This window comes from Halyomorpha halys, unplaced genomic scaffold, assembly GCF_000696795.3.
Source record: "Halyomorpha halys isolate HHAL.00 unplaced genomic scaffold, Hhal_1.1 Scaffold892.1, whole genome shotgun sequence".
In the NCBI taxonomy this organism is placed as follows: Eukaryota; Metazoa; Arthropoda; class Insecta; order Hemiptera; family Pentatomidae; genus Halyomorpha; species Halyomorpha halys.
This window is the reverse complement of record NW_027105126.1, coordinates 177166-196176: the sequence shown is the minus strand read 5'-3', so window position 1 is coordinate 196176 and position 19011 is coordinate 177166. Positions and strand designations below refer to the sequence as shown.

The following is a 19011-nucleotide window of genomic DNA, read 5'->3' as shown; positions in this document are numbered from 1 at the left end:
CTAACTGTTTGAAAATTTCAAAACAAAGTCGGTCACAGCAGCTGAGAACAAGACGAACAGTTCCGATAAAACAGAAATTGCCGTAAGATAAATCCCAAGTATTTAGCTAGTAACTAAGCCGGGAGGGGCTAAGTGAGGCAGACGCCAACTGTAATCCCTAGGGTAACCGGATTACAAGCTCCACACCTTAATGCTTCTCCGAGTCAGGTTATTAAATTCTCCTAGCGGGGTAAACCCCACAGTGATTCAATTTGTGTAATTGTTATGTATTGGCCTTGACAATCCGAGGACTTAAAGTTCCTAATCCAGTCTTTAATGTGCCTCTGATTCTGCCGAGTCCTTTACATATGACCTACGACCTAACAGCGTCCTACTGAATTGGGGCATTTGCTGGGCTCATTTGGTTGAATGGGACCCACAAAACCTTTGACAGAATCGCTTGACTAGTCTCACTCATCTTCAGCCAGCTCTCAGGATCCTAAGCCTTTCATTTCATTCCATTGCCTTTAAAGGTGTGTTTACACCGATACATTATCAATTACATTTTAATCAAGAAACTATTCATAAAATTGCTGTTAATTTTTCCATGCCTACTTTTTACACCGTTTAATAGCAAAATGCTATTAACATCGCTATTTCTGACAAAAATGTTGTGAACATCTCGTTTTCTATTGTTTAAACTAGCCAATTTTCTGGTGTTTGACTTATAATTAATGACTTGGGCAGAAGAGCCTGCAAAACAATTTTTAAATTTTGATGTGAGGTGAGAATTTATAATTGAAGGTATGCTATATTATTAGTGATAACGTTATTGTTACAAATGAATATATAATAAGCTGTTAAATGTTTAGATTGTCCTTGAGGATGGCCAAAATGGGCGAAACGTTGGACTATTGATGTAATAAAAAGTGTTGAGACTATACAAGGATACAATTTGATTTATTTAATAAAAATAATAATGTTAATGGCATTCTATAACAAAATCCAGTAACATTTTATAAGACGGCCTAAACTGTATGCATCCAGAATGGTAATAACACGAGCAACGTTATAGTCGATGCAAACATACCTTAAGAGATGTGGACAAGCAATCAATACTTCAAGATTCTCATTAAGCCATAATGATCTGTGCAGGACAAGAGCATAGAACATAGATACTTAATAAAAGTGACATCGAGTGGGTTCTTTTTCACTTGAGCGTTTACCCTTGAATGCATTCCCTCCCTACCTTCCACTTAGGACACCAACAATCGCATCTCATCTAAGAGCTGCCCTTTGTATTTGGTCAAATTATGTCCACACGATTGCTTTGAATATTATATACATTAGAAATAAATATGAAAATATAAATATATTTTATTAACAATTGTGAGAAAAAACAATAAGCTGAATTTTTTTAAGTAGGTAATGTAATATTATATACTGTACCCATGGATGAAAAATTACTTATAATATAACTTTATAGAATAGAACCTAGAAGGTTAGATTACACGCGTGGGTCACCGATTCAAAAGAAACTTTTTTTGGTGATACTAGATCGAAAAATATTAGACACGCGTCCGAGGGTACTTGCTAATGCGCCTTAGTAGCTAAGAAAAAAAATATTTTACATACTTTTATACCTTCTTTGTATTCTGTATTCCGCCTTTTCTCTGCATCTATATAATGGTTATTATACATCAATCTATTTGTTTTTTTGGATAGAATAAGGGCCAAAGATTGTTTATTGAATTAGATTAGTTTAAGTGTAACAAATATTACAAAAAAACAAAAGTCGCTTCCACTTTAAGTAGATCAAAATAATTTTGTTTAGGAAAAATCAAAAGTTAGATTCGATTTTAGCGTCTCGTGAAACTCTCAAACAAATTTTCATAAAAAAATCCAAAATTAATAATTTTTGGAGTATATATTTTTTTTAATTCTACATCCGGAAACAAATCGACTGATATAATACTTCACAATGCCAGAATAAGAGTATTAAAATAATCGGAAGGAAAAGATATATACTCCACAGTATTAAAATAATGTAGACCGACAAACCTAGCAAAGTGGGACAAAATATTTTATACTAAGAAATAAAGTTCATATTCATTTTCAAAACTTTCTCTACACGAATTTTCATAGTAATGAAAAACTAATTTTTTTTTTTTGCTCACAATTGTACGTCTTACCGGTGCCTCCGATTTTTTCCCTAAAATCACAAAAATTGTAATAACTTGCAATAGAGGTAGAAGCTTGGCTAATGTGGGTACTATTCAAACAGACTAAAGTAGGGAAATGGGCCAGACAAAATATTTTTTTTTAATTCGTAGTGAAGAATATATGAAGACGCTAAAAATGAATCTGACTTGTTTTTCTTAAAGAAAGTTTTTTCGCCTTGCTATAAAATAAAAAATAATTTTTCTTCTCATAATTTTCACCTTTTATTCGATTTTTTTTTTCTAAAATAATAAAAATTGGGATAACTTCAGGACGATGTTATCAACCTTTACGATACTTGTGAGAAGTTTAGGGCCGTATAAACTACAAGAAATTGTACGAACTGTACCTTCATAAACAAATTATAACCGGAGATATAGAATAAAACGTTTAAGAAATGTTCTCACTTGAAACTACTTTTTATCCCATAAAAGGGCTCAAAATCTAAAATATATTCATAAGGATTGACAGAGCGGAAATTCAGCTTTACAACAGTTATAGTTACGTTGGATTTGGTTATCATACTAGATTGAAAAATATTATATACCTGTCCGAGGGTCCTTGCTAATGCGCCTTAGTAGCCAAGAAAAAATATATTTTACATAATTATAAACCTTCTTTATATTATCGTATTCCGCCTTTGCTCTACATCTATATAATGGTTATTATACACCGATCGATTTGTTGTTTTTTTTAATAGAATAAGGACCAAAGATTGTTTATTGTATTAAGTGAGTTTAAGTGTAGAAATATTTTAAAAAAACCCAAAGTAGCTTCCTGTAAAGTAGACCAAAACAATTTTCCTTAAGAAAAATCAAAAGTTATATTCGATTTTAGCGTTTCATGAAACTCTTAAACACAAATTTTCATAAAAAATCAAAAATTAATAATTTTTGAGCTTTATTTTTGGAGTATATATTTTTTTCTTCCGATTATTTGAATACTGTGCTCTTACACATTGTCAAATAAGCCAGGTAAAATATTTTTGTTTTTGGCTAAAACTCAAAAACACTCGTTTTTAAAGGTTTCAGAACGTTAAAAACAAATCTGTCTTGTGTCTTTTGGTTTTCAATAACTTTAAACTCAATAAATACAATTGACTATATTATTTTGTTATTCTACGTTCAAAAACAAATCGATTGATATATTATAACCACACAATATCATAATATCTACACAGTATTGAAATAATTTTGACCGACAACCCTAGCTAAGTGATACGAAATAGTTATTAGTTGGGAAATAAAGTTGATATTCGTTTTTCATCCCTCAAAAAAACTATGGATACGAATTTTCATATTGATAAAAAAAAGTTCTCACAATTTTCGATTATGATTTTTTTTTTCTATAATTCAAAGGCAGTTTAGGGCCGTCTAAACTGAAAGATATTCATTTGGGCTGACAGAGTGGGAATTAAGTTTTACAACAATTGTACTTTCATTTGGATCTTCAGGACAACTGAAGAAAAAAATATACACCAAAAATCAAGCTAAAAAATTATTAATTTTGGATTTTTTTTTATGAAAATTACTTTAAGAGTTTCACTAGACGCTAAAATCGAATCTAACTTTTGATTTTTCCTAAACAAAATTATTTTGATCTACTTTACAGGAAGCGACTTTTGGTTTTTTTAATATTTGGACACTTAAACTCACTTAATATAATAAACAATCTTTGGTCCTTATTCTATCCAAAAAAAAAAAAAAAAATCGATTGGTGTATAATAACCATTATATAGATACAGACCAAAGCCGGAATACGATAATATAAAGAAGGTCTAAAATTATGTAAAATATATTTTTTCTTGGCTACTAAGGCGCATTAGCAAGGACCCTCGGACAGGAATCTAATATTTTTTAATCTACTATTACCTAAAAAAGTTTCATTGGAATTGATGATCCCATGTGTGTATCTATCCTTGTTAGTGTAACAATTTAATTTAAAATAATACTCGTTTGAACTAGTAAAATTAATTAATCTGACTGACTTTTTGCCACCAACGACCATTTGTGCTATTAAACGAGTTAAGTACACCTATGGCATAAATACTGCCCAAACAAGGGCGTACCCAGGATCAAAACTAGGGGGAGGCAAGCCATAGTCCATCAGGGGTGCAAGTCATAGTCAATCAGGGAAGCAAGCCAACTATGGCTGATAATAAACTATTATCAGGGTGTGACATATCAGCACGGGAAAGGAGAATGGAACCACGATTTTAAGCACATTATATATAATTGTCGCAGTGCTTTTTAGTAGTTAAAATTAGTATTTGCTTGAAAAAAAATTTTTTTATTAAGTTAATTATCTTTTTTCACTCCTAGGGGGTGGGGACATCTGCCCCTCCTTGGTAGGCCCATGTACCCAAATCTTCTAAACTGTATGTTTTTTCCTTTCATTTTGACCAAGAGCAGCAGAGTGTTATGCTAAGAGAATAGCAGGAGTTTGGGGTTTGCGTCGAACTAATGACAAATTAAAAAAAAATAGTGTTATTACTTTTAGTTAATTAGTTTTATGGAACTTTAAATAAAGCTATTTTATTTTTTTAGACAGGATTTTTTGTTTCACAAGTAATGATTTTTATATAATTTGAAAATATAGCTTCTGACTGATCTTATAAGTCAATCATAATAATACGATTCTTTAAAAAAATAGTGAGTACTGAAATCGCTACTCGTCCTTCTAGGTCACAATTAATTTTCCTCCGTCTTTAATACCGATGTGTCCTTTTCAGGAGTTTCCACGTTATTTCTTAACAATTCAACAACACGCTTATTTTTTTCACTATGAATCCTGGAATAAAAATATATGAATTTCCGTTTTAAAAAAATCCTAATTTTTGTTTTTATATCACTATCGTTATTATGTTTTCACTTGGGATGCATTCACAAGGAAAGGTGCGAAATAAATATATTGTGAAGGAATGGCTTTCGTACCAAAACCCTGATTAGAAACTTACACGTCCATCCAAAACTACCATAGTATTCTTTTGAAATCATGTCACAAGTATGGTTTTCAATCTCTATCATTTTGATTATGACATGACAATCACTTTCCAAATCCTCGAGGATTGTTCATCAATCAAACATGTGATCACGAGAATGGGGCTTAATTAAAAAAATTCAAATCAAAGAGTAGATCGTCCACTTGGAGATAACTCGTAGTTTTCATTCTTTTCTAAGGCTCTCTCAACTTGTTTTAGTGGTTAGTGGTTATATTTCAGAGTATATACTAATTTTATTACCGGTATAATAGGGCAAGATAACAACTAACCTTAAGGAAATAACTCACAGTGGGATCTCCAAGCAAGAACCCAAAATAGGAGCTTAACTCTTAGTAGAGAGTTAGGGTGTAAGTAATACTAAAACTTTAGCACTAATTAACTTTTCATGCAATAAAAATTTAAAATATATAATACATTTTTTGACAAAACTTTGTGTAGGTTAAACATTGATCAAAACTTTTTTTTTTAAATTTACTACTCATTTTGTTACTGATGAGATAGAATAATACTTTTTTCTACATGCATTCTACTTTTTTTGTTTCCTTTCTCAGTTGTTTACAAAGAGATAGGTTACCTGTCTTAAATTTACCACTTTTCTACTTTTGAACACTTTAATTTTGATAAGATGGATTTCCTAAAGTCTATTCAAGGTATGCTATGTCATTTTGGGTGTATATGATGAAATCCTGGACCAGATTCGCCAGTTTAATTGAGTCTGGATTACTCAATATATAGTGTGGTCCTACAACCAATAAAGCCTTAATGGCACAACATCCTCCTGACCTACAACACTAGATCCTCAGCTCATTTCCTGATTGTGAATGAGAATCCCTGAACTCTATATGGTCTACCTAAATAAAACCATACAAAATTAACTCACATTCTTGATCCCTTATCCTCAATTTATTAAATGCATTTAGTGCTTGGGCTTTCAGTAAAAAGTTTTCCTTATCAATTTTTTAAAGGTGTTATGGCTTAGCTGTTTCATGGTTTGCTTATTTTTATCGATAATTTTTCTGCTTGTAAAAATTTGTGGGGTCCTGTTGATTGACCAGGACGAATAAACTTTGTTTTACCCACAATTTAAGGTCAGTTTTTAATTGACCAACTAATTTACAAGTTTTACCAATAAAAATTTAATTTTTGTACCATATGTATCTGGCATACATTTAAATAAACAAAGAAGAAAAAAATGAGAGTGTAAAACAAAATTGGAAGAGAAAATTGTTGTTTTAAGCCTTGTTCAAAGAATGGTATGTGTAAATTATTGTTTACTCAGTAATTCCAAATAAATTAAAAAAAAGAACCCTAATTATTTTTTTTTATCCTGCCAACAGTGGCTTTGGGTGGGGAGATAGAGAAGAACTAGTCTAGCCAGAGGCTCTGCTCACTCAATCTACCTAAGTAATAAAATAATAAAGGAAAGGGTGAAAAAATAACAGAATTATTAGGAATATTTGAAACTTTTATTTTTTATAAAAATCAGGAATGAAATGAAAGAAAAATATTTAATTGTTTAATATAAAAATATTTCAATTATACTAGCTCACATTTGAAGTAAAGCATCTTGGAAATAGTAATATCAAAATTTACAAAGCTTTTTGCATTGATACAAATATCGTAAAAAAAATTGGAGTAACGCCTAAAGCGTAAGAATCAAATCCATCAATTTATTTTTATATATCATGCGTTCTTGAGCACTCTTAGAACAATTAGTTTCTTATCACACATCTGAACTTACAAAATATATGTACATATACAGATCAATACAAGTTTTTAACTTAGCGAGTTTTAATAGCAGTAATTTAATTATTATTCATTTTATTTTTTTTTAGTTTTCTAGAAATTTTTTCTAAAACATCAAAAGCGAATATGGCACTTGATTCTTTATGCAAAGGGGAAAAAATATATAAATAATTTTCACTTTCGACCAAGCATACAATATCTATTTCAAAACAACAATTTTAGAAATAAAACTGTAATCTTTGGAAAACCTCGAAAGTCTAAATATAAGTGGTGTTTAATTCTAATTATTAATATCTATAATCAAGCACTTAGAACAGCTATCATCTACTCGTTATATAGATATATAACATATTAAATCACGACTATTTATAATGCCAAATGTTGGACCACAATGATTGATGTTCATACGAACACACAATATATATCTGCCAGCATCAGATGTATTTCAACAGAATTTTCACAAAAATATTTTAATTGAACCATAAACCAATCACAGGACAATAAAAAATTAATGGAATGTTACCTCCATTGTAATGTTGAACAAAAAATTCTTAAATTTAGTTTATGGAATATTTAATAATTCTAATACTATAATTATCTTACTATAATATACTATAGGATTAAAACATCAATAACACAACTATTAATCATAACTTGATGTCTTAATAAGTTTTTTAGACAACTTCATATATTGTTATAATATAAATAAAACATGGAATAAGCCAGAAATGACAGTTAGTAAGGACAAAAATTCCAAATCTGTAATTACATAAATTACAAATACATAAATACAGAGGACAAAATATTTACTTAAATATATCACGAATGAGATTGTGCGCATTTCTCATGCCTAATTAAACATAAAAAATATGAGTATCAACTATTTATTATCTTCACCGCAATATAAATTTATAATTAAGTTTATTTTGGAGTTTTGATAAAGGCCGTAAGTTCAAAGGCCATAAGACAGTAATGTTATTCACAATATTAAAAAACTTCTAAATAAATTATACATCCAATCCATTTAACACAAGATTAATTGACCTAATTAAACTATATGTTCTCTAACTAAATGGAATAATTATTGACACATGGATAATGAAAAATTACCCATAAAATTGACTAGAAAAATTACAAAATTTGCCTAGAAGTTCACACTTTTAAAAAAATTAAAATATAATGCAATGTCTAGTATATTATTGCTTTGATTAATATCACTGAGCCATTTAAATCATACAGATTGGCCAGGTATATCCAATAGAATCGAATGAAACATGAAATATAATATAGTTATTTTTATTATTTATTTGCCGTTGAGGATAAGTATTTATTAAAATCTAATATTAATAAAATAAAAATAATGTTAAATCATAATTGTTAAAAAAAAAAAAAAAAAATTTAAAACTAACCTGGCACAAGATTTTAATCAAAATAAATTTTAAAATAACTAGTGATAAAATGAATTGAATCAATGTGGAAATGAAATCAATCCAAATAAAACATCATTTTGATTAGGAAAATAATATAATAAAATTTCAGAACAATGTAAATTTAGGAAAGAGATGGAGTTATTTATTTAAAACAAAAAGATACATTACCTAAGGTCTATTCATTGGTTATTTATTATTATCCGTCAACAAAGTAATACCATAAGTTTCCGCAATAGTGAAATATGTTTATCTAATTTGTTATGTAAAATGACATGCTTCGAGGAAAGACTAATTAATAAAAAATAAATAATACTTTATTTAATTAATGAATAATAAATAATTTAGTTATAAGGGAACATTTTTTATTTTATTTAATGACAAGCAGTTTATACTTAAAATCAAGTTAGTATAGTAAAAATAAAAATAAAATAAATTCCACCTATTCTAACAATAATTTTTTTAATTTTTAAAACAATACTTTTTACAACATACTTTTTTAAAACAACATTCGTTTTTCATACATTGTAAATCAATTCAAATTAAAAAATAAATCATTCAAATGCTGAACTATTTCTTTATATTAATTTTAAAAATATAAATAAAATATAATCTCACAAATTTATAAAAACATATTGTGAATTGGCAGCATTAATTATTAGCATTAAAATTCTAGGTGCTGAAAAATCTTTACTTTAAAAATTGTTGAATACATTGATTCAATTAAAACATATTCTAAGGCCTATAAATATAAAAAATAATCTCATGACTCCTTGGGATCAGATATGTCTAATTCCTCTTTCCTACCTACAACAAGATAAACATCCATATTGTCCTTCCCCTTCACATAAACTGTTCCTCGCCTCTCGAAATTGTAGCAAGCTGATAGGACCTGCACGCATGCTGCTGACACCTGAATTCGATTAGGGACACCAGTAGTGTCCATTCGACTAGCAATGTTGACAGCATCTCCCCAGATATCGTAATGAAGTTTTGTAGTTCCAATGACTCCAGCTGTAACATCTCCGAAGTTGAAACCCACTCTGCAAATTAGAATTTGTTTTCTAACAACACAACCAAATAGAAAAACTGACAAAACATTTTCTAATTTAAAGGCACTTGCCAAAAAAAATCTTCAGAAGTAATCTAAGTTAAATGATTAAAGTACTATTAAAATAAAAAACAACAAACTAAATGTAAAAAAAAAAAAAATATTTTAGCCACTATATTAATTGAAGTTAAAGAGATTGTAAATACACTGGCATTTAAACAAACACACCCAATCAATATTATTTTACTCCTGGCTGCCCAAAAAAGGAAAAAAAACTAAATAGATCAACTAAACTCCTCAAAGGCTTTATTTTAATTGAGATAGGGATTCAGACCTAAAATAATTTAATTTAAACAAAAAAAAAAAACCTGATTAGGAAAAGAACCCGAAACCCAACCTTATATCTATCCTGAGAAATGGAATGATGTATATCTACTTAATGGCATTGGTGTGTTGTTAATGAAGTGACATCTTTAATATTTCACCTCCTTAAAATTTTTAGGCGAAAAAGTTATTTATAGTAAAGTGAAAAGGAATTGGGAAAAATGTAAATGCAGCAAACCATTAAAAATTTAATTAGATCTCCTGTATAGGTACTTTTGACATTCGACATTTTTACCACTCTTGACTGATTTAATCTCTTTGAGGGTTTCATTACCTATTTATTTTAAATAGATAATGATAATAAATTTAGCTGGGGATGTTCAGGGATACTCATGTGACCTATTTACCTGATAAAAATGCGACAGTACAATCAAAAATTTGACAATGATACAGCTACAGTTATAACGATTCTCCATTAACGGGTTAAGTGGCGGGTATTTGACGGTTAAAACAGGTATTTTCAAAGTGCTAAGAGGGTATTTTTTGGTCAAGTAAATTGGCAGAACTGTTGGTAACACATATTGCAGTTAAGATTACTGTTTCTAGTGACTTATGAGTAAGCCTGCAGTATTACAAACATTTGTAATAGTAAGTTCCAATGTTATATTAGATTTTTTTAAGATTCTTATTTTTCCCTTTAATTATTTTATTTTCCTTATCTTTCATCTAGTATTAGTTACACTTCAATATTTACATGATTATGCATTAAATAACAGCATAAAACATATAATACTATGATAGGATGGAGCATTTTACTATAGTGTAATAGATAAGGCAGTATTTACAATTGAACAGAATAACTTCTATCAGCAGGAAAAAATAATCAATATTCAAACCACAATACGATTAATTTTAAAAGCAAAACAAAACATTATGATTAATTTAACCAAAAGAAAAAAAAAGTTAAAAATCTATAATTCTGCACTTAAATTGTAATTAAATTAAAATTATTTGGAGCGGCATGTTAGTCAATGTCCTGAAAACAAAACAAATCAATACTCTGTCAACCCAAAAAAATACAAATACATACCGTTTAAATGAATACTGGAATTAACAATAATCTGAAAATACAGAAGATAATTCATTTGATGATATTGAGTACAAAAACCTTTTTAAGATAAATATTTTGCAAATGATTGTCGGGTAAATGAAACATTAAAATAAAAAAGTAGTAAATCATTTCTCAATTTATTTAAAAAGTTTAATTAGTTTTTTTCTGCTTCTAACTGCTGTAACTATATCTCTTTGTGAGTATTCTACAAATGATTTTTCTCTTCTCTATCTCACTGTACTTCAAGGGTAATTAATTTTTTTTTTATTAAATATTATATTTTAAACTATTGATAAAAAATAAAGATGATATAAATTGAACGTTCATTTTTTATCAAATCTACTGTTTTTACATCTTAACAATATTTGAAAAAAAATCACAATTTCTTTAAAAGATGTTACAAAAGTTTAGCACTCATAGAATAATCAGAAGCTTTAATTTTTTTTCTTACACCATGATGAATTTAGGCGACTATATTGCTCTATAGCATAGAATTTCATGAATATCTCTTGAACTATTAATTGGTGTACAAGTTATTCACTTAAGTTAGAAAGGGTACACCAATAATTTGCACGTCAATGTGAGATCAGAAAAAATAAATAAATTTTATTTAATCTAGAAGACAGAAAATGGAACGAACAGAAAGAGTATTTAAACTAAGAGAAGGTGACAAAAAGTGGTATCATGACAAGCTAAATTTCAAGTTTTAATTGTACCTTATATTATCTAATGGTATCCAATGAAGAGAAAAATTATTCAAACCAGAACATCTTTGAATAGAATATAAAAGTGTATTTTATAACAATTTTATTGTATAGATGATCCAGATTTGTATTTTATATGAAAAAAGTCAGAAGACATTTTTCTTAATATTAATAAATGCAATGGAGCGTTGATAGTTAACAACAAATCATAACAAACTTAAGTACACACGATAAAGTATAGGCCACAGTGGCATTAATGATCATGGAGCTATTGTGTCGACTAATTAACATATTACAGGTAAGCAAACTATTCAAAAATGATTGAGTAAGATCCAGGCTGAAAAATATCTTCATAGAAAAAACTCAAAAGCAATCAGGAAGAACTAAAGATCACCAAATTCCATTTCCAATGCTATTGCCTAATATAGACATTCGGAAGGAGAGAATGAAGAAGAGAAAGATTAGTTTCGGGACACTTCTCCCAACATAATAGAGTTTTGTATTACCTGTGGTATGAATTAATAAATGACTATTCTTTCGCAAATCACCTACTAACATAATGAACCAAGGCCATTCTCATCAGCTCATAACCCTTCCTGACTATCCATTATACATCAACAAAATACCAATCAAGTTGCAAAACACCATAAAAAATCTAGGAGTCATCTTTGATTAGTACTTAACAAAGAATAGCTACAATTCCCAAATAACTCAAAAAACTAGTCCCTTAATAAACAGCTCCTAAGATCCTGTGATTCATTTCCTTTCAGTACCCGTTACCTTCCAGTATCCTCCCTTAATCTTCCACATCTCGACTATGGATGCCTAGTGTATGGAGGACTATACACAGAACAGGAAGTGAGACAAAAAAGACTAATGAACTGCTTTATAAGATTCACTACTAAGCGTCCGAGGAAAGTTAGCTCTATCCCAGTATCCGGAGACAAAACCTCCTTGGCACATTTATATTTCAAACCCTAATAACCAAAATATATTCCAATATCACTGACCTCACCTTACGTTTATCCATTCACCTGTTAAACACAAGATCTCAGCCTAACAAATTTTTATATCCCTACCCATTGATCTGCCTCCTTTGAAAAATCCTTTGCTGGCCGAGCTACCCCATTTTGGAACTAATGTCCTCATACCAACATCCATCTCCTTGACTATCAAACTTCTGTGAACTTGTGAATAAAAAAAAAAAAAGCAATATAAGCATGAATAAATATGTATCTTTGTTCATATTTTATTTTATATTGTAATAGATTTATTTAGTTATTTTCAAAATACGTTAATGTAGCCAGACAAAGACTGTTCCCAATTGTTATCCTTGGAGGAAAAATTGTTCAAAAATAAAGCCTGATTTTCATTTCAAATCACAATCACAACAAAACAGTGAATGAAACATCTTAAAAACAACGAGTGGGGTGAGGTGACATAATTTCTATTCTGAACTGGTAATTCTTATCCTCATGTTTTAAGACTTGACAATGGAAAAAAACAACAATAGATATATAAGAAATCTCACTTCTTAACATTAAACAATAAGGCAGTGAAATGGTAACTATTAATTAAATGTTTAAAAGTACAAATATTGAAAAGAAATCCTATTACTTTTTTAAAATGTAGGTATTTGATTAATATTTATATATTCTGTAATGATTATTAATTAATAATAATTAGAAAATATATAATTATTACATTAGGATAAACATTATGAAAAAACTCATTGAAGCTATTATACCTATAACATTAAAAAAATAATTAAATAATACAAATACCTTAATATAAGATTAAATTCTAATAAATGAGCATTGAAATTCTTTATTGCTGCTTGTAATGCAAATGCAAATTCCATCAGCTGGAAAAGATGTTCATTACTGTCGCTTCTTCTTTGAGAAGGATTTAACCCTGATGCTGCCATGAATGTTGACCCTATAGTTTTTATTTTTTCTACCATATTGAATCTTGGCTGACTTAGGAGTTCATCAAAATCACTGACCTAAACAAAATAAATAACAAATGCCTGTCAGTGAACAATGTAATTACAAATACAATTCAGCTAATGCATATATGAAATATATTCAATATCAAACACATGACATTATTAGATGACAAACGAGGAATTATACTTATTTTGTCCAATAAAACAACTTTAACCTCAAGAAATCTTTTAATGAATTTTATTTAGAAGTAGTATGCATGCAGTGGGTATTTAAACCACAGTTGAGATAGGTCATTATAAAGCTAAGGTGATAAAATAGTGAAGGAATCCAAGTAGGGTGTCCATAGAAGTCCAATTCTCAGACTTTTTCCTGCCTTGGATAAAATATCCTGATTCTCCCTCCAAAATAAAATAGTGAAAAAATCATTTAACTTAATATTTATTTTTTTGTCATCCAATTAGACAAAATTTTTTTATTAAGAGATTGTTAATGGTATGGTATTAAACCTCTGAATTGGTTGAACATTGTTTATCATTAATAATTTATTAAAGACAAAGTGAATCATTTTCTTGTGCCTTATAGGTGGTACTGAGTTAGGAAAGTGAACACTTGCCTGGAATAATGATAAAATAATCAAAACCATATAGTTAAAAAAAATCAGAAAAAAAAACATAAGTCTGAATTTTTTTTTTTCCTACACCACAGGAAGTGGCAATTTTTCCTCTCGCAGTCCAATACAATTTTACTTTTCTTCTTAGTTAGTCCACATTCTGCTGAATATCTTCTAGACCAATGCACGTTAAAAGATGGTCTCCATCCATGTCTCCCATGTTGCATAGAGGACATGGTGAATCTACGATGCCAAATCGATGGGAGTGTTTTTGGAGCAGATCATGTCCTGTTACTAGGCGAAAACAAGCCATTCCCTAAGCTCTGCTAAGATTGCCAGGAATTCATTTATCTTTATGCAGTAGGCTCTCCCACTTTATTCCTTCCGCTTGAACTTTGTGTCTAGTGCTTGTTCTGTCCTTACAATAAGAACTTATAACTGATTTAACTGTTCTGTAGGAAATTGGTTGAACAGGCTGGTTCTCTGCACAACTGAGCTTAGCCAACTTGTCAGCTAGTTCATTACCATTTATACCAACATGGCCTGGTATCCACTGCAGAGCTATAACCCTTCCTGTTTTCTTGATGATAGCAGCCATGTCTCTGCACTTTTCTTCAGTGAGTGACCCTGCGACACCTGGTGTTGTTAATTTCTGTTAACAGTAATCGGCTTGGGAGTTGCTGAAGATTACAGTGTTGTCATCGCTTCAATAGTGGCTTCCATAGCGAAGCAAATAGCCTGCATTTCTGCATAATAATTGTCATATCCAACTTCAACGGGATTCTAAATTCTAAACAAAATATTTCAATAATTTTAAATTAACAAACAAAAAAAAAAAAGGTTTTTTTGGCATGGCTGAAGAATGAGCCAGGAACCAATGTGGACAGAGAGGTTTGCAATGTTGTAAAGTAGGAATATAACAAGAACAGTCGAGGAACTGGTGAGCTACAATACGAAATGGGGACCAAGGGACGGAATTGATTCCTCAATGGTCTATAGCGCTGAAGTTAGTATATTTACTAAAAAAATTAATATATTACCAGTTCATTCAATACTCTAAGGCATTCTCTTCCTTCCATAAATGACTCATCATAAAGTTCACTGAAATTGACAATGCTGGCAAATAATATTCCAGCATCTTTTACATCTTCAGAATACCTAAAATATAATTAAAATAAAAAATAAAAGAATGTAATTTTTATTTTCTAAATTAATTAGTACAGCTTTGGATAAATGCAATTATAAAAAGTTATTCAATAAACGAATTAATTCATCAGAAACCAAATTAGAGGTTATATTAGTTTTCTAAATATTTTAGCAGGACGCTGAATCTAAATGTATCATGAAAATAACACATAGTTCAATACCATTTGACTCTAGTCTTTTAATTTTGTCAAACACAATATCAACTATTAAAAATAATAGTACATTTAAGAATGGTAAATTTACAGTATTCTATTACTTAAAAAAATTGCTATTAAATGCAATAAAAAATATTTAAACAATTCCATATTATTAACTACAGGGTACAAAATAATATATCATACAATGCAATAATTTTAATATCTGAAAATGATGGATGTTAAATAATACAAAACAAAAATTGTTCATTTAGTTGTTTTTTATCATAACCAATTCACAACAGATTTTATTCAGAATAAATACCCAAAACTTCATTATATGATTTAAATTTAAATGAACTACTTACTGTTTCAATTACTATAGTTTTCTCCAAAATTCAATAAAGCAAGCAAAACAATATTTTAGATCATTTACAGTTTTTTTTCAAATATTATTTGAACAAACAACCACCAAAATCACAGAATAAGATTAATAAGTTAAAAATAATGGGGATTGCAGAAATTAATAACTTCATATTAATAAAGGGTGCATCAGAGAAGCCTCCAACATTTTGAAGGAGTGAAGTGGAGGTAGGAATGTCTCAGAAGCGTGAGAAGGGACTAGTTACATTGTAGGAGTCCTTCAGTGTTTAGTTGCCAATAAGAGATGAGAAAAATGGGTTTGTTGTGACAATATTTTTTGCCAAATAACTGTTCTATTATTGAGAATTAACAAGCTTACAATTTTACATTTTCGACTGACTCGCAATGAATGTCTACCTGATTGCAAAATGATCTTGATATTGGTTGCCGAATAGGCAACACAGCACAAAGACAAAGGAGAAGTGTTCCAAGTGTGATAACACCTCAAAATGTGGAGGCCTGTGCCTACCAAACAATCAAGTGCTCAGTTAAGAAGCATGTAGCAGCCCTCAGATCACATCATTTGATGTATTCTCCATATGGACCTAAAATGCATCCCTAAAACCCCCTAAGGTTGGCAACCCATAACAAGATCATTTTGCGATCTGGGTGTCATCCATTGCGAGTCAGTCAAAAATACAAGGAGTTGGCTTCAGAGTCACGATAATCGAATGGTTATTTGACAAAAACATTGTCACAACAAACCTATGTTGCTCACCACATACAGCATGTTGGCTATGAAAAACTGGAGGACTCTCACAAACTAATGAGCACTTCCCTACTGCTTTGAAACATTCCTATTCTCACCACACTCCTTCAAAGTGTGGGAAGTTTCTCTGCTGCATCCTATATAAAAAATAAAATTTTTCAAATTAATCTAACTAAGCTAAATTAAGCTGTGGGACTCAAAGAAATATTAAAAATTTTTTTACAATCACTAGCTAATATTTAACTTTTAAGCCTACATAAAATCTGTTTATTATACTGCAAATAAAAATACTAAAATATTGTTCATAAAACAATCTAGCTTTGAGTGAAGTTCTTAAAATCATTTGAGGCATAGATACAAAAAATAACAAAACATAGAACACATACTACACACATATTGAATTGGTAATTTCATATAATATGTATATTTACAAGTTATATTAATCTTTTTGAATGTATTTATTACTGTTCTACTACTGACAATGAAAATTATTAAGAAAAACAAAATATTTTTTAGAGTACTTTTTTTCAGTATTTGTATAATTTAGTACTATTATTATATTTTAAAGACTTAAGAAAAACTACAAACCCTTTAGTCGTACTTTTAAGATGCTCAGCTACGTAACCAGGTATAATGTTATTCAGAAGCCAATCAGACAAATCCTTCATTTCAGCCACTTTTTTCTGATCATTAGCTGCCACCTCATTTCCATGAAAACTCAAGCGGTAACTTATCTCAAATTCACGATTTAGAAACCATACAAGTAAAATCAATAAAAAAATATCGATATATATTTCAATCAGGAATGCTTCCGAGTACAGTAAATTATTATTATCAGTGAAATCAGTCAAATTAACATACTTTACTGTTGAATTTCTATCTAGAACAAAACGTTTATTTCTGTCAGGATCACTATCATTAAAACAATTGGTACAGGGGGAAGAAAGAAAATCTTCATTTTCACTTAGATAATCTAAGTCTGTGAGAAAAGTCACATCACCAAATCTTTTCTCCCTTGAATTAGTAGTTGGATCATCAATTTGTGGTAGATTAAACTGAGGCTTTGAGTCTGGTAGAAATTCTGAATTATTATGAATTTCAGATAATATTAACTGGTTTTTTGAATCTAAAATTGAGGGATTTTGTAAAATAGTAATTGTAATAAGTATCAGATATATAACTGACCCAATAGTTGCGAGGAAGCTCTTCATCCAACAGTTCAACTGAGTAAAATTGCAATAATGGATTATTGCCACAAACAATAAGTAAGTGTAATTGAAAATAGACTCGCCTGATTCTACAGATTGGGGAAAGTTGGTTAAAAGCGCAATTAAAGGCAAGGAAACCAAGGCTCCACCAATACAATGCCACCTGTACCAATACATGCAGTGATGAAGACACTTAAACAATGGTTTAACAGCAGAGCGAATACATAAAAAGATAATAAATAGTTGAATAAACAAAAGTACAGATAGTACTGATATCCAAGAAACACTAAAAGGGAAAAACAAGAATAATGAAAGGGCAACTGATGTAAATACCTGAAAAAAAAAAAAAAAAAGTAAAATGAAAAGTCACAAAAAATAAACTATTGCATAATTTAACTTCAAAATAAGATATAATTTAAACTACTTCTAATGCTTAGTTCTTAAGATGCAGCTGACTCTCACTAATTCAATATTTCAGCTTAAATACTAACAACCTTAAACATTAAAACCCTGTTAAATAGGTTAGGAAAACCGAGGGGTAATTTCTACAATCACCTATGCCTCTACAGGTCATTTTCATTTTCTCAACTTTATCACTCTTTTATTTATCCCAACTATATATTTCAAGACAATATTCTTACCTTTTGTTCTTATAGTTATTAATTTCATATTAGTTATGTAATTTTATGCTTTAAATCTTTGATATAATTTCATTTCTTCTACTCAATTAATCTTATCCCAATAGTCTTTCATAGTTGCTAGCAACTGTTTCTGCTTAGTTCAATATATTTTCGCCCATTCTCTAGCAGTCAAGTTATGATCCATTCACTTCAGGCAGATCCTCTGCCAAACCATGTAAGTCTCCCTTTCTTTTCTAATATTTCTTACTTTTTATTTATTTAAAGGCATAAAACCTTTTGGTTATGTTATAACCAAAATGCCAAGTCATGTTATAACAAATATGCCAGGTTATATAATAACAAATAAATACGTTTTTGTTTATTGTAGTATTTTTTGCTGACCACACTCCAAACCACCATCTCCTCATATTAATCTACGGTCAGCAATTAAGACCTCATTAAAAAGTACTTGAGGAACTACATTGAAAAATCTTTAATTTGTTCACAAAATGATATAATAATTAAATGGAATCTAAAGAAATATTTTAATTTCTAAAGGTTTTTGATTTTAAGATCAAATATTTTATTT

General features: G+C 29.5%; 1 protein-coding gene across 4 annotated transcripts in view; it reads right to left on the bottom strand.

Annotated features, from left to right (window-relative positions):
- Nucleotides 1-6645: 6645 nt before the first annotated feature.
- Ac13E (Adenylyl cyclase 13E) overlaps nt 6646-19011 on the bottom strand; it is a 41194-nt gene continuing 28828 nt past the window's right edge. The window contains exons 13-16 of one of the 4 annotated variants that reach the window (XM_014430456.3): nt 17183-18135; nt 15163-15280; nt 13348-13568; nt 6646-9416 (exon numbers count right to left, since the gene is read on the bottom strand). In XM_014430456.3, coding sequence (XP_014285942.1) covers nt 9137-9416; nt 13348-13568; nt 15163-15280; nt 17183-18135 — 1572 coding nt within the window. In that variant the 3' untranslated portion in view covers nt 6646-9136. Of the gene's footprint in view, nt 9417-10826; nt 10870-13347; nt 13569-15162; nt 15281-17182; nt 18136-19011 lie in introns of those variants that run through there. The other 3 variants (XM_014430455.3, XM_067048648.1, XR_010843760.1) reach the window with 3 other exon arrangements.